The sequence below is a fragment of the Crotalus tigris genome, unplaced genomic scaffold (genome assembly GCF_016545835.1).
Source record: "Crotalus tigris isolate CLP2741 ecotype Arizona unplaced genomic scaffold, ASM1654583v1 scf7180000023830.6690815, whole genome shotgun sequence".
Lineage (NCBI taxonomy): Eukaryota > Metazoa > Chordata > Lepidosauria > Squamata > Viperidae > Crotalus > Crotalus tigris.
In genome coordinates, this window is record NW_024100214.1 from 90,808 (window position 1) to 105,926 (window position 15,119).

Consider the following 15,119-nt stretch of genomic DNA (forward strand, 5'->3'; position numbering starts at 1 on the left):
TATCAAACTTGCTATATACTCTATTCAATTAAAAATGAGTTGTAGAATTATCTACATCCAATTAGATGAAAGGATTTACTAATCAAAACACAATGCTAATTCTGTAATGGAAGTTCTTGTTATCCTACATCAATATTAGGATCACTATATCTGGGCTCCAAAAGGCCAAAGTGTTTTTCTAGCTCTATTGCAATCTCATAGTTATCCAAATATGTATAGTCCAGATATTGTGGCCCGCTATAAAACACTTAGGCTTTAAAACAGCTTTTGTGAAGAATAATTTAAAGAAATGAGCCTAGCACTACACTGAATGCTTCTCCAAATTTTAATTTATACCTTATTACATGGAATATGACATGGTTATGGATTAAGAATTGTATGTTAATCGTCTGAATAGTGCAGATGTATGTACAGAAGCATGGATGGAATTTCAGAGACACCGGATACATCCATATCAAATTAATATATTTATTTACATTTCATAAATATATACAACATATACAACAGTTCTTCCACTGATGTTGTCTGGCTTCAGCCTATGCTTCAGCCTGAAGCTCAAACTATAGGCATCTTCCACAGAGACACTTTGATTTATTCAGTCCAACCTCTTGCGTGTGTCGACCACACAATAAAATGGAAATTATGAACCAACTAGCTTTAATGCAGTTGAAAACAAAGGTCATAATCCACAGAATTTAGTTTTCAGTTATCTTCGAATATTCAGTCTTTAGGAGCACTTTAGATAAACTGGTCTTCATGGGAAATAATTAGCCTTATTTGTGGTTCCTGTTCATTTGGCATCAGTAAAGAAGCAACCTCTGAAGTCATGGAATTCTTGATGCTTTCCATTATTTTAAATTACAGTTTTACAGTGAGATGGCCATGATGCTCGCATTTCTGTATTCACGTAGATGTATAACCACATAACAAAAGGAAAAAGGCAGAGGAAAATTGCAATGATCAAGTGAAATCCACCCAGGGAATTTCTGGAAAGAAACAGGCAGAGATTTTGCTGAAATCTAATCTAATTCAACCCAATAAACAGGAACTCAGAAATATGAATTATTCTTGGTTTTGTAAAAGTACATTGACATGATTTCTGGAACCAATAAAGAAGTTATACAAATAGTCCTCAATTGGGACTGGCAACTCTTCCACTAAACTAGAACTCCAGTCTCCCCACTCAACTACTTGAGTAAAATTGCTTCTCTGTGCTAAATATATATACCAAGGACAAAATAACTTGCTTTTCTCTTTAAAAGAACTTAATCTCCAACTATAACAAGATTGCAAAAGTCAGACATCCTTGGCACAGGAGTATAATATATTTGTCAGGGTAGGAACAAGTTTTCTATGTATTACTAAGCTGGAATTGACAAGTTAAAAGACTCACTTGGCTGAATTACGACAAAGGCTCATCCAGGCAGTAACAATCACCAGACCAAATAACTCCCTGTTTTTAATCAAAGACAACTATGTAAGTTACACAAAATTGATCCCACAAAATAAACTATATGCAAAGAAAGTCTTTGCTTATAGTTACAATAGCATTAATTATGTTAGTACTGAACAAGCACATACTTACTGAAAGCATATACTGGCAGTTTAAGAAATAAAAAAATACTACTTGAGGAAAATTTATTTGCCATATTTTAATTAGTTGGGAGTATTAACACAACCCCATCAATCTCAGAGTTTGATTAGGGAATGCAAGTTACAGTACTTCCATTTTAGTCAAGAGATATAAACATTTTACTTGACTTGGGCACTATCCAAGAATGCCATACATTCTTACATTAAAACATATATACATCAATTGTAATAAGATTGGTTGTAGTCTGGCTACCTTCAACATCTTCAGGTTAAAATATCTCATTCTATTTAAACATACAAAATTAAATAGTGACTACAGAAGAACCCAAAAAAATATACGGTATGTGTGCACCATTAAAAAAAATCAGACCATATCCCAATACTTTGTATCAGGTGTTAGTAATCTCAGATTTCAGGATAAAATCTTCTAGGATTTCTTTCTATTGATTTTCTTGGCACATAAAAATATATCATGTGTGTGAGGAATTTGTTCTAGGGACTTCAAAGCTTTAAATCATTTTAATCCCTTAGATCTAGGGTAGCTTGAGGATCTAACAAATGTTAAGGATGAGAAGTATGATGATCATGAAAATACAATAATAGTAATAGCACTTAGACTTATATACCACTCCATAGTGCTTTACAGCCCTCTCTAAGCAGTTTATAGAGTCAGCCTATTGCCCCAACAGTCTGGGTCCTCATTTTACCGACCTCAGAAGGATGGAAGGCTGAGTCAACCTTGAGCTGGAGAGACTCGAACAGCCAAACTGCTGGCAGCCAGCTGGCAATCAGCAGAAGTAGCCTGCAGTACTGCATTCTAACTACTGAACCATCATGGCTTAATAATATTGAATTAATGCAGAAAAGATCTCGTTACTGACCTGCCTTCTTCCTCATGCAAGATGTTATTTTGAGCAGTAGTAACCAAGGAATATCCCAACACAGCAGAACCCACAACACAAGCAGCCGAATGTAGATCTGATATACTCCTCCACATAATGTTATCTGGAAAATGTGGTGAATTATTTGTACAAATCACAATGGAATTTGCACATTGAATTCATTTTTCTTGGTCAATCTCTTCAAAAGCCTTTAAACAACAATTGTAGAGAGAAAACTCTTTAGATTTGGGATTTACTGCTTATAATCAAGTCACTGAACAAGAAGAGGCATTTTTCATGCAGGCTGAAATATCTAAAACACTTGTATTTCCAAAATTAAAAATGTAGGAGATACTGAAGAGAGAGAGAAGGCAGCTAACAGGCCACATTAGATACAGAAAACACATAGGGAAATGAACATATAGTATGACATCTCAAGGAAATTAGTCAGTACTAGTACTATTTCATTCCAAAAGGAGTAAGAAGAGCAGAAGAGAATATGAGAGACAGATTTCAATTGACTCTGAACAGTACTAACAAAAATATATGCAAGCATATGTATAGAATACAACAAACTACCTTAATAGAGAAGCAAAATAACATATGAGTTTATACATTATAGAGTTCAAGTTAATGTGAAAGAAATAGAATGCTAGGCATATCTAAGGATTATTAAAATGTCACATTCACGTGCCGCCTTTTCAATCAAAGAATTGATATATATTATATTCTCATTTCTGCTTTTATTCTCACAATAATCCCATATCCCAATTCTAAATCGGTTAAGATGAAAACCTGTGGTGATTTAACACCTAAGCTTCCCCTCTCTGTGTCCGACTACAGTTTCCGATATCACAATTGTGGGGAACTTTTTTTGAAAAAAGGATTTGGGTTAAATATAATTGTAACTATCAACCATATTCCAAAAAGCATTTACCAAAAAACTGTACGATTTCAATGTTCAGTAAATTGTCTAGTAGTTTTTTACAATCACCCCCAAATTCATGGTTTAAGAACGTAGTGAAGAATGTTCAGTTTCTGGATGGGGCACTAAAACTTGTTTCTAAATTATCAAAAAGCATAGAAGAGGTGAGTAGCCAGAGTCTATCAGTAGTTGGAAGAATGATCTATTTTGCCCAATAATACTATACCTGTGATTGGTGGATTAAGGCTGACTATCAGTGCAAGGCATGCTGGCACAGAGTACACAATCTAAAAGTGAGATATATTAATATATATTTTGTAAATAAATGAAGATAGAAAAAAGGAAAATGGAAGTGTTCAATTCCAATGACTAGATAAATAAACAAGTCCCAAGATTGAATCCCCAGGAGAGATAGGAAAGCTGTAAGCTTTGTTGCTTATTGTCTAAGGTAGAAAGACCTTAGAAGGGTAAAAAAGCTCAATTATGCAGAGGCTTTTTGAACCACTGACATTTCACAAAAGGAAAAGAATGGCCAAAGAAGCCACCCACCATCAAAGCAAACAGACCTATCAAGCTGAATGTGATGATTGCAGGTGAAATTATTCTTTCTTATGAATGTTTTGTCTGCTTGGGAAACAATCAGTCTATGTGGGGAAGTAAGCTGCACACAGGAGAACACCTAAACTGTAATTTATGTGTTACCTTCAGTTTTGTTATTAGTAATTGAAGTTCATTTTGTAGTATTTGCACTATTAGAAGCAGATACAGTATGCCAGCTGTGAACTCTTAAGGAAGCTCAAAATTAGGCTGCTGTACAAAGGGTTAGCTTTGAAAACTGTTCAGCAATGGCAGTAAAAGTGCAGTTCTTATGTGCAAAGCCACAATAGGACCACATTTTGCTCATTTGTGTATAGCAGCCTTTGTTAGTACATAAAATATATTTACTTACTAGTAGCATGCACTTAATTTGAAACTTCAGTAACTGAAAAATCATCTTCTGCAATTTAAGTTCCTCTCCCCAGATGCCATCATTAATTGCTTTTAGGTCCAGTTTTGTATTTATTCTATATGCAGCAGGTGGCAGTATATAATCAGTCATGGCTGATCTCAACAAAACCACCCTCTGGTCTAATAAGCACCTTAATAAAGGTGGGATAAAAAATGTACCACCCCAGTAAAATGTTAGGACATAATGTTAGCATAGCAAAGAACAAATACACACACACACACACACACACATACTCACTATCCAGAGTCCAGGATCCGGGTCATTGATCTGTAACAAAGAAAGCAAAACTCATTGCTATAGGCTCTGATATTGAATAGCACATAAAATCGAAATCCTTCAAGGTAAACCATAAATCACTGTCAGTTTTCCTTGCTCAATATGTGGACGACTTACTAGGAATCTTTTCTCATTGATAAAGATCATGAGCAAATGTTATTTCTTGAAAACTACATAAAGAATATTAAGAAATTGCAAACATCTAAGAGTGGGGCTCCTCTTCTGATGTGCAGAGTCAAACTGTGTGCATCCTATGACAAACCTAACTGATGCCAACTCAATTGTGGCTCTATCCCAGTCTGTAGTATTCATTTTAAAAAGCAACATCAAATCACCTTCAAGTTGTGCTTGAAACTTGGTGACCACGACCTTTCCATATAGTTTCTTAAGCAAGAATACACACCAAATACTGTTGGTGTTTTTTCACTTGCCAAATTGTGGATAGGGATAAAATAGCAGAATGGTGGCAAAAGAGGCTTATTCCACACTAGACAGAAAAGAGCTCCCCCATCCTCCATTAATATGTCCATTGGCCACTTGATCCATCACTAAGGTAATGAGTGAGAAGCATAACAGCTTTTACACATCTTAAGTGTTGGATTAAAGAGGAAAGTTTTGCTTTGGGGCCATTCCAGCCTTGCTCTTGGATCGGACAGGAAATGAAGCTAATTCTGCAAAAAAAAAAAAAAAAAAAAGGCAGAACAATGGTATTGTCAGCTGGATAAATGGGGGGCGACCCTTACCTGAGCAGGTAAGGTCATGGGAAAGTCCAAGGTTGCAGAATAGACCGGCACATCGAAAAATACCCCAGAACAAGACCTTGGCAAACCACTTTCCTATCGAAGCTAAGAAAACTACAGGGACGCGCGAGGCTTCCAAGAGTGACCAGGAGTAGGAAGTCTGGACTGTTTACGCTTTTAAAGTTGCTTCTCTGGCGAAGCCTTCTCTGGAGTTTTCGCTCCCGTCTCTTCCTACCGCTCTAGTTGGGAGTAAGTAGAGGATCGAGGGAAGGAGGAGCTTTGTCTTTTCTTGCGACCCCATTACCCAAGTCTTTCCCCAACTCCTGACCTTTCCAGGTTCAGCCCCTCGGCTACTAGAGTTCTGACCTGCGCTATTCCGGAGATTATCCTACCCAGCTCCTGTGCACTCTTTGTCCCTCTCAACACAAATACTCAGCCAGCCCAACCAGACCTGAACGGCTCCAGCCAGCGCGAAGAAGACGGCCATGATCAAGTTGCTGAGCCTCCATAGCCGGCTGGGGCCCGGGACAGGAGGCAAAGAAAAACAGTCAGCCTCCATTGCCCGGAATTACGGCTTGCCTTTCCCAGCCCGCCCCGCTGGGTATACGCGGCCTAGGCGTCACTTTCTTTCAAAGCCCACCCATTTTTCCCACGCCGACGAGCTGCCAGGAGGACGTCCCAGCAAAGGAACCGGGAACCCGCCTCTTGTCTTCTTTTTAGTGGGCTCGCGAGATGTGGGGCAAGTAAAGTATATAGTACGGGAGCTGTAACAGCTTGTTACTGATACGCAGCCAATTTGGAGATGCGACTTTGCATCTTCAGTTTGTAAATAAACAGTCAGGACTTGATCACTGATGGAAGGAAGCCAGGTCTCTAGTTGACTACTTCTTCCTTTTCAAGTGGGCACGACCTCGACTTTCGTTGTCAAGATTGAAGGATATCTATCAACTGTTTCTTTGAAACCATTTTTTTTTTAAAGCACCAAATGAGCTGCCAATAAAATCGTAAGGAAGGACTATGAGGAAACATTGAACATTATGACTGAAACATCTCTTTGATTTATTGTAGAAGTGTTTTATTTGTTATTTATATTGCAATGAATTATTTGTCATTAAGATTTCTGCAGTTCTGGCTTCAGTAGATTGTTGGTAATGTGGGTAATGTGAGTTTGGTACAAACATATAATTAAAGATCTTCCTCTATTCTTCTAAATTCATTTTTAAAGTCTTGTCCTCTTGAGTTTTTCACTAAATTTAAAAAAATGTACATACTGATTTCTCCAGTGTAGCATCTCCCAATATGTTGTTAGGTAGGAATTCAAAATCTAATGAATGGTTGAAGACAATTGATAAAAAAGTAATTCATGTATTTGTTACATTTATTTAAACAACCCCTCCCTTTTTGAGAGAGATGGGCAGTTCAGAAATACAAAATAAAAAAATGGATTTAAATCTATTCCTGCATGCATCACATGCTTAATAATGAACCCATAAACTTGATTTTAATTATGCATTTAGTTGTAAGATAATGTTTCGCACCAAAGGCCCAAAACAGAGTTGCCAGTTAGAAATTTATGCAATGGAGTTTGGACAAACACTAACAAGATGCTAGTTGTATCTTTTGAGAGACGGTATAATACGCCAACATCTTATTTCCTAGGCCTATCCGTCTACTGTGCTGGTGACAACCTTCAGGAAACTAACCTGGGCTATGAGATTTATGCCAGAAGTTCAACCATACTGGACATGTCTCATCAGAGAAGCCAGACAAAGAGTGTCTTGCTCACAAACAATATGGTGAGACGTAACTTATAGAAACCTATACCAGACTTGTTGCCCGGTCGATCATCACAAGATCAACAAGGACCAAGGAAGTATTTGGATGTTGGCTGAACAACCAGGACCAACTACTGCAGGACTATTGGAAGAAAAGTTGCTTATCTGTCACAAATACCAAAGAGAATAAACTGGCCTGAAAGAAAGACAAAATGAAGATAGAAAAGAGCTATGGCAAGGCAAAGTATTATATGGCTGATACAAAAAAAAACAACCAACCAGGCAAAGCAGATATCAATAAGGCCTGGCAATGGCTAAGAGCAGGAAAGTTGAAGAAAGATATAGTGGGGTTAATTCTGGATGTACAAGACCAAGCCTTAAGAACAAATGCATAGAAAGTCAGAATTAAAAGGAGAGCAAGCAACAGCAAATGCAAGCAAATTCTGTCTTTGCAAAGAAGCTGAAAAAGTGGAGCACCTAGTTATCTGCCGCAAGAAAAATGCAAAGACTGACTGTAAACCATGGCATGACAAAGTAGCATCAATAATGCATTGGAATATTTGCAACAAATACCATTTGCCTGCGAACAATAACTGATGGGGCCACAGCATAGACAAAATAGAAAATGAAGAAGCTAAAGTAGTTTTGGACTTCGTAGAATTTAAACAAACAAGCATCTGCCACACAACATCCCAGACTTAACGCTTGTTGACAAAAAAGTCTGGATAGCAGATGTTGCAGTACCTAAAGACAACAGAACAGAAGACAAAAAACTGGAGAAAACCACAAAATACAAAGACCTGCAAATAGAAGTAGCAAAAGAAAGCAAAGATAGTACCCCTTGAATGTAATTCCAAAACATCAGGAGCACAACCTGAACAACATCAACATTGTCAGAATCTCTATCTGTCAATTTCAAAAGGCAGTTTTACTTAAAACAGCTTACATTCTGCAACAATATCGTTAACCTTGTCTAATAACATCTGCCTATCTCAGATCCTTGGAAAGTACTTAATAGGTGGATAAAAATACCAAATCCAGCCTAAAATCTGGATTGTGTGACCAACCATGATAATAATAATAAACCTCCAGATATATAGATGAAGGTGTCATATATTAGATCTGGTTTTATCTCATAGCAGTTGCAACATGCTCTGATAGTAGAGATCATTAATCAGTCTATTGTCATAGATCGATACCTCTCTGATTGTAGTCTAGCTTACTGATGTTACCATTCCCCCACAGGGAGATAGGGCCTGTTTGACTGGCCCACCTGTACCCCAGGTGACTGATGGACCTTATGTGGTTCCTCCTGGCTTTCCTTCAAAATCTAGTGGCAATTCGGCTGAGACCATAATCACTACTGGAATGGGCAGGTGGTCTCTCCCTGTGCACCAATCCCAGGCACACATTGGTTTATTGAGTCTGAGAGATGAAGCATCAGAAGGAATGCCTGGAGTGCTCTTGGAATAATCACTGAGTTCAATCAAACATGAAAAAGAGCCCAGCATGATATTTAGGGTAAGCCAGTCCACACTGAATAGGCATGGGCCACAGTACCACCTGCAAGACTGCTATGAGGAATGCTACTATTATTTGACAGATAAAATTGATTGGATCTACTATAACGTGAATTTTGATAGGGCAGTCAAGACTAAGATGTTGAGGGCTTGGGCTTGTGATCCTATTTAGGATGAATTGGACTTGGTAATTCCTGAGGAAATGACTAGTGTTCTGGGTGCTGTTAGTTCAACCACCTCTCTGCCACGGTCCATGCCATGGTTTTAGCCTCTTTGAGGGAGAGGGCAATACCTCTGCCCTTCTAAAGAGATGATGGCACATCCCTTTCTCAAGAGGCTGCAGTTGCATCCAAAGGGTTTTAGGTAAGTACTGCCCCATCTCCAATCCTCCTTTTTTAGGGAAGGTTGTTGAGACTGTAGTTGCTGAGAACCCTGGATGAGAATTTCAGTGAGATTTCAGTACGGAGACAACCTTGGTTGTATTGTTGATGCATTCAGGTGCAATGTACTCCAAGATCTTTCACCTATTCCATTGTGCACTCGTTGTGCTCCATGATCTTTCAGTGGCTTTCAATTAGCTGACCATATCCTTCTGAACTGGCTCCAGGGGTTGACAACTGGGCATTACTTTTCCATGGTTCTCTTCCTTCTTCAGGACTGATTCCAGTTGGTGCTGAATGAGTTGCTCCCCAAATCCCTTCTTTTTGAGGTTCCAACACTCCTTCTCCTAATCAACATTTATATGAAACCACTGGGTGAGGTTATTATATCTCACAACCCCAGGCTGGCTAAGTGAGGTAATCTTCGACTTACAACAGTATGCTTAGTGACCATTCAAATTTATAATAGCACTGAAAAAAGTGACTTATGATCATTTTTCACACTTATAACTGTTGCTACATCCCCATGATCATGTGATCAAAACTCAATACTTGGCAACTGGTTCATAATTATGAGTTGCAGTGTCCCTGGGTCACGTGATCCTCTTTTGTGACCTGACAAGCAAAGTCAATGGAGAAGCCAGATTCACTTAACAACTATGTTACTATTTTAACTGCAGATTAACAACTGTGGCAAGAAAGGTTGTAAAATGGGGCAAAACTCATTTAACAAATATCTCACTTAACACATACTTTTGTTGGTTCAGTTGTTGTTAACTTGAGGACTACCTGTAAATAAATCCAAATATTTCTTCAATAGGGTAAATGCATGTATCTATTCATTGGAAAATAATAAAAATACCTACTTGAAAGATTGCATATGTTGGGAATACAGTGGGCAATAAGTTTACAATACAAGGCCAAAAGCTAGAAAAACTTCCTTCAAAAGAAGCCTTTTATACTCTCATTGGCCTTTCAGGAAGTGTTTAAACCTTCCTCTTTAATCCCATTTTAATCTGTCTTTTGAGGGGGTTTGAATGATAGAGTTTTAAACAAATACCTATTTTTATAAATATTTTAAAGTATTTATTACAATTGTTTTGTGTTCTAATGCTTTAAGGTTCCATTTTAAGTTATAAGAATGCTTGTACTGTAACTGATTTGATATTTGTAATCTTGAGCCCCCAGGTGGACAAGTAGTGTACAGTATACATCGTTTTTTGAAAGAACACCATGTTCATTACAACGTTGTAAATATCAACACTGAAGAAGCTGATAACCAAATAAGGTTCCTTAAAACACTTTGTTCACCAGTATACATTTCCCAGTGTAATATCCTATTCGAAGCGCAGGACCTTTAATTAAGGCAAGACAGGATAATTCACAGGCTCGATTCCTGCAGAACCGGAGCTGATTATGTTCTCTGGATCTCTAGAGATCTAATTACAGATTCTGTCAAGTAATGATCTTCCATCCTCCTCTTCATGCCGTCCGGCTTAAACAACGCTTAAACCGTTTTCTATACCCAAGCGTTGCAATTTAAAGACGAGGCGAGGCAGAGAAGTTTATGCCTTCAATGGCAACCCGCTCCTAGTTAAGAGGCAGGTTTGAAGCAGAGCCCTTACATTTCGAGAACAGCCGGCCTCTTTCTCTAACCAACCCTTTCGCTTTGCAGTCTCCCACCTCTCCAGGGTCTCTCTAAGGCGCTCCCACTTGAAGGGGAGCGCCGACATGCCAGGGTAAGCTGCGAACTTGCGCGCACCGCACGGCTCCTTCCCTTTCCTCCGTCCTTCCTTCTTGGCTCTTCTGTTTGGGCGAAGGACTCAGAGGCATCATCCGTTCCGCCCGCTGCCTGGGAGGGGTTATACTTGTGCCGCGGAGGGGGGAGGGAGCGACGGAGGAAAACGGAGCCCCAACAGCGCGGAGAGGAGAGGAGCGGCGGCGGTTCGGGTCGGTCGGGGCCCGGGAGGCTGGCGCCTGTCGTCCCGAGTCGGGACTCTCTGGGTGTCCCGCCAGTTGCCTGGGGCCGAGGCGGGCACGCGCGAGGAGCCGGGGGCGGGCGCGCGGGACGGGGAGGGGGTCGGTCCGCTGCGCTGCTTCTGCTGCATTGCAGCCTCCTTCCCTCCCGCCGTCCGTCCATCTCTCTCCCTCCCTCCGCGTCTGGCGCGCTGTACAATGGCGGCTCCTAGCCCTGGTCCCGGCTCTGGCTCCGGCCCCGGGTCGCAGGCGGCGCAGACGACAGTCAGCAGCATGCAGGGTAAGGGAGCGGCAACCCGGGCTCCGAGCGACAATCCAGAGGCTCTATAGGCCGCGCTTCCACCCCACCCCCACTCCACCCCCGGCCTTCGCCTTGGACGGGCAGCACGCTCGCTCGCTCGCTTGCTCGCCTGCTTGCTTGCTTGCTTGCCTGCCTGTAGGGACAGGAGGGAGCGCCAGAGCTGGGCAAAGGAGGACCAGGCCTCTCTGGAGGATGATAGGCCTAGAAGCGCGTCCCGGGCAGGAGGAGGTGGAGGCTGAGTTCTTCTCTGGCGAATCCGAGAAGACACCCCCCCAAGCTTTACAGAGTGTGAATTTCGGGGGGAGGGGGTGTGGTGTGCATGCAGGAAGACGAAACGGGTTGGGGGGGGTGAACAGTGTTAAAGAGATGCAAGGCGAGAGGAGTTTAAGGACCACGAGAACGAGGGAATGTACGAACTAGTACGTGTGTACGGTACTGGGAGGAGGGGAGGGGAGCGTGTCTATAAATATGCGTGTAAAAAAAAAAAAACAGTCCTAGTCGAAAGCTGATGATCACCCAGAAAATCTGACCTCTGAAATAAATTGATGTGTGAGGCTAGGTGGGTAATTTCCGGCAATGTGGGAAGTGGAGCTTTTAATGCACCCCGCGAGATAAATTCGGGGAGCTTAATCCCCGGAGAGAACTAGAACCCGGTGTAGAAGACGGGACGTGTGAATACAGCGACAGAACAAACCTAGCCGCCTATGTGAGGGCTTGTTGCTGTGAGGTATATACGGTATGTGTGAAGTGTGTAAGGGAAAGGGTTACAGCAGGTCTTCGATGAGGTGTAGAGTATAAAGCTCACTAGATACCGTAGTAAGGCGTGTTTGTGTGGAGTCATGGAGGAAGCGGTGATGTAGCTTTAAGAGGCGAAATGAATAAAGTTGTGAGGCGTTCCCTTAAGAAATTCGAAAGTAGGTACGGTAAGTGTTGCGTCCTTGGCGGGAAAACAGACACGAGAAGCAGCTGGAGTCCTCAGGTTCTTTTATTCAGCGTTCAGCCTACAGGAAGATGGCTTCGGCTCAGCCCAAACGCCTCGCAGCCCCTTATATAGGCAACTCCCGGGTAAATGGGTTACTTTTCCCGCGCCAGCACCCGCGCATGCGCACGGCGCTGGCGACAGCCTGTCTGGTCCCGGGCAGCTTTGCACCTGCCCGGGACTGCCTGCAAACGCCCGAGCCGTTTGCAAAGGCTCGGGACATAACACCCCTTTCCCCCGGGCTAAAACTACTACCAACATACAACATTTATTTTATATAACATTTTGCTCCCCAGTGCTCCCACTGTTTACTGGCCTTTGCCTTGCCAGCAATGTTATGTAGTCTTCTAGGTACTTGGAGATTTCTTTGCTCTCTGTGACCTTCTTAGCTGTGGGTTACTGGCATAAGTCCCCTGACTGGAGGGAGGCGTGAGCCTATTCTCTCTATTGTGCCCTGGTGTCTTCCAAGGACTGTGCCCCGATGCCTGGCCTGCTTGCTTGCCCACCGGGCTCGTCAGGCCAGGGCTTCTGTTGCTTTGTGACCTGGTTGACCTGCCTAGCTGTAGACCCTCAGGCCCCTTGAAGTGATAGCCACTGCTGGGCGTCTCTGTAGGACCTCCTAGGTCAGTCCAAGACCTGTCAGGAGGCTGTCCATTCCCTGAACCCCATTCTGTGTTTGGGCTCATGTGGGTTTTCTGTACTCTCCCAAAACTCAGGTGTCCCCTGATTTGTGCTAGGGGTGTTGTAGTCGGGACTTGGTTCCTCGACTAGCTCTGTGTATGTTTGACCCTCTGTAGGATTTGGGGTAAGGTCAGGCCAACTTTGGGGATTGTGTGCCAGCTCTCTTGCGGGGAATGATTTGTTGGGATGCCCCCGGGTATCCTCCGTGACTGGAGTGCTGTGTGATGTGTGTGGAAAGTGAGTATGCCCCCGGGTGACTCCCTGGCTGGAGTAGGCGTGAGTGCCTGTTGTGTGGGTAAGCTCCATGACTTCCTTTTCGGAGCAATTGCAGAACCTTGGGACGAGCCGTTTGTGGCTCCCTCAGTGGAGATGGGCAGTAGCTCTTGCCCTTCCCTTTGCTCCAAAGGGTCCCCCTCCCCCCCTGGAAAAGACCCAGGAGTTTCAGCAGAAAAGTCCGCCTAGAGCGGAGTTGGTCGATGTGCCGACGCAGGACACGACCGTTGTCCAGGGCAACCTCGTAGGAGAGGGACCTGTGATCCTGGACACAGAAGCGGGGACCCATGTATGACCAGGCCCGTAATTGCGAGCCCAAACCGGGGCACCCACAAGTAGTTGTCTAGGTGCCCTAGGATGTGAGGTAGATGAAGGCAGTCTGTCCGGATGCAACCGGTCAAGTCTAGTAGTAAGTTGGCGCCCCCAACGAAGTTCAGCTGGACTTCTCCCTGTAGAAGTGGACGGTGTGGTGCGATAAGAAAGGAGAAAGTCAGCCAACCTGTGATGCCAGTCCCCGTAGGTGAGTCTCTTCAAGGCGTCCTTTGCGATGCGCACCATGCGTTCAGCCATACCGTTGGTGGACGGGTGAAAAGGCGCAGATGTGGCATGACGAATCAGGTTTGCCTGTAAGAAAGCTTGGAATTCGGAGGAGGTGAATTGAGGGCCGTTGTCAGACACAATGACATCTGGCAGCCCGTGTGCAGCAAAAATCCCCCTCAGTACCTGAATAGTCTTTGCAGTGGTGGTGGATGAGACAGGCACAACCTCAAGCCATTTTGAATGGCTGTCAACAAGGACCAAGAAGAACTGGCCCTGAAAGGGCCCAGCGTAGTCAATGTGCACCCTAGACCATGGGGACTGTGTTTCCTCCCATTTATGCACAGGAGCTTGGGGCATCTCTGGGCGAGATCGTTGGCACATGTGGCATGCGTGTACCTTAGCCTCAATATCTTTATCTAAAGCAGGCCACCACAAGTGGCTGCGTGCAAGAGCCTTCATACGAACAATGCCAGGATGACCCTCGTGGAGGGATTCTAAGACCCTAGTCCTCATTGAGGTGGGAATGACAACTCTGTTTCCCCAAAGCAAACAACCCTGAGAAAGGGACAATTCGTTCCTTTTGGACCAGAAACTCTGAAACTCAGGACTAGGGCAGTGCTCAGGCCACCCGGACAGGACCCAGGAGCGGACACGTGAAAGTGTGTGATCTGTACCTGTTTCAGCGGTAACATCCCTGGCACTAAGAGGAGCTCGGGCAAGGCTTGGATTGATAGAATGTTGACAGCTGGCGCGGGGTCAGCTTCTACTACTGGCAGAGGCAACCTACTGAGGCCATCAGCATGGCCCATTTCTTTCCCAGGCTTGTGGAGTAATGAAAAATCATATGCAGACAAAAAATAGACCACCTAAGCATTCTAGGGGAAATGATGTGGGGAGTCTGCTTACGTGTGGTAAACAGTCCCAGCAGAGGCTTATGGTCAGTGAAGACCGTGAAATGCCTGCCATATAGAAAATCGTGGAATTTTTTAATTCCAGCAACAACAGCCAGAGCCTCCCTGTCTATCTGAGCGTAGTTGCGCTCGGCAGAAGACAATGTTCTGGAGTAGTATGCAATAGGAACCTGAGTTCCATCAGACCTGAGGTGACTCAGGACAGCTCCAACCCCGTAGGGGATGCATCACAAGCGATGCACACAGGAAGAGACTCGTTGAAATGTGCAAGAACACTGTTAGAAGTGAGCAAGGCCTTGACTTCTTTAAAGCAAGCCTCATGTGCTTGTGACCACAGCCACACAGCTTGTTTGTCTAG

The 15,119-nt window shown here is 43.1% G+C and overlaps 2 protein-coding genes across 10 annotated transcripts in view; one reads left to right on the top strand and one right to left on the bottom strand.

Annotated features, from left to right (window-relative positions):
- Window positions 1-448: 448 nt before the first annotated feature.
- On the bottom strand, window positions 449-10,856 carry TMEM220 (transmembrane protein 220). 3 transcript variants are annotated; one of them, XM_039321996.1, is made up of 6 exons: window positions 10,725-10,856; window positions 4,646-4,675; window positions 3,626-3,686; window positions 2,475-2,598; window positions 1,394-1,453; window positions 449-986 (listed from the first exon to the last, which is right to left on the bottom strand). In XM_039321996.1, the coding sequence occupies exons 1-6, from the start codon at window positions 10,830-10,832 to the stop codon at window positions 854-856; spliced, it is 516 nt and encodes a 171-aa protein (XP_039177930.1). In that variant the 5' UTR covers window positions 10,833-10,856; the 3' UTR covers window positions 449-853. The 3 variants fall into 3 exon arrangements, with proteins under 3 accessions (XP_039177930.1, XP_039177928.1, XP_039177931.1); XM_039321994.1 differs by lacking the exon at window positions 10,725-10,856 and adding an exon at window positions 5,876-6,136; XM_039321997.1 differs by lacking the exon at window positions 10,725-10,856 and adding an exon at window positions 5,428-5,764.
- MAP2K4 (mitogen-activated protein kinase kinase 4) overlaps window positions 10,820-15,119 on the top strand; it is a 68,199-nt gene continuing 63,899 nt past the window's right edge. For 2 of the 7 annotated variants that reach the window (XM_039321986.1, XM_039321987.1), the window contains exon 1: window positions 10,967-11,356. In XM_039321986.1, the coding sequence (XP_039177920.1) occupies window positions 11,275-11,356 (82 nt within the window). In that variant the 5' untranslated portion in view covers window positions 10,967-11,274. Of the gene's footprint in view, window positions 10,839-10,965; window positions 11,357-12,147; window positions 12,301-15,119 lie in introns of those variants that run through there. The other 5 variants (XM_039321993.1, XM_039321991.1, XM_039321992.1 and 2 more) reach the window with 5 other exon arrangements.

What these genes read in the sequence shown, in the direction of transcription:
- TMEM220 (XM_039321996.1), bottom strand. Translation starts at nt 10,832, where the DNA reads ATGTCGGCGCTCCCCTTCAAGTGGGAGCGCCTTAGAGAGACCCTGGAG. An exon ending in AGGCCGGCTGTTCTCGAAAT is followed by an intron (nt 4,676 to 10,724) that starts GTAAGGGCTCTG and finishes TCTTTGTTACAG; the next exon opens with ATCAATGACCCGGATCCTGG. An exon ending in CCTTAATCCACCAATCACAG is followed by an intron (nt 2,599 to 3,625) that starts GTATAGTATTAT and finishes CACATTTTCCAG; the next exon opens with ATAACATTATGTGGAGGAGT.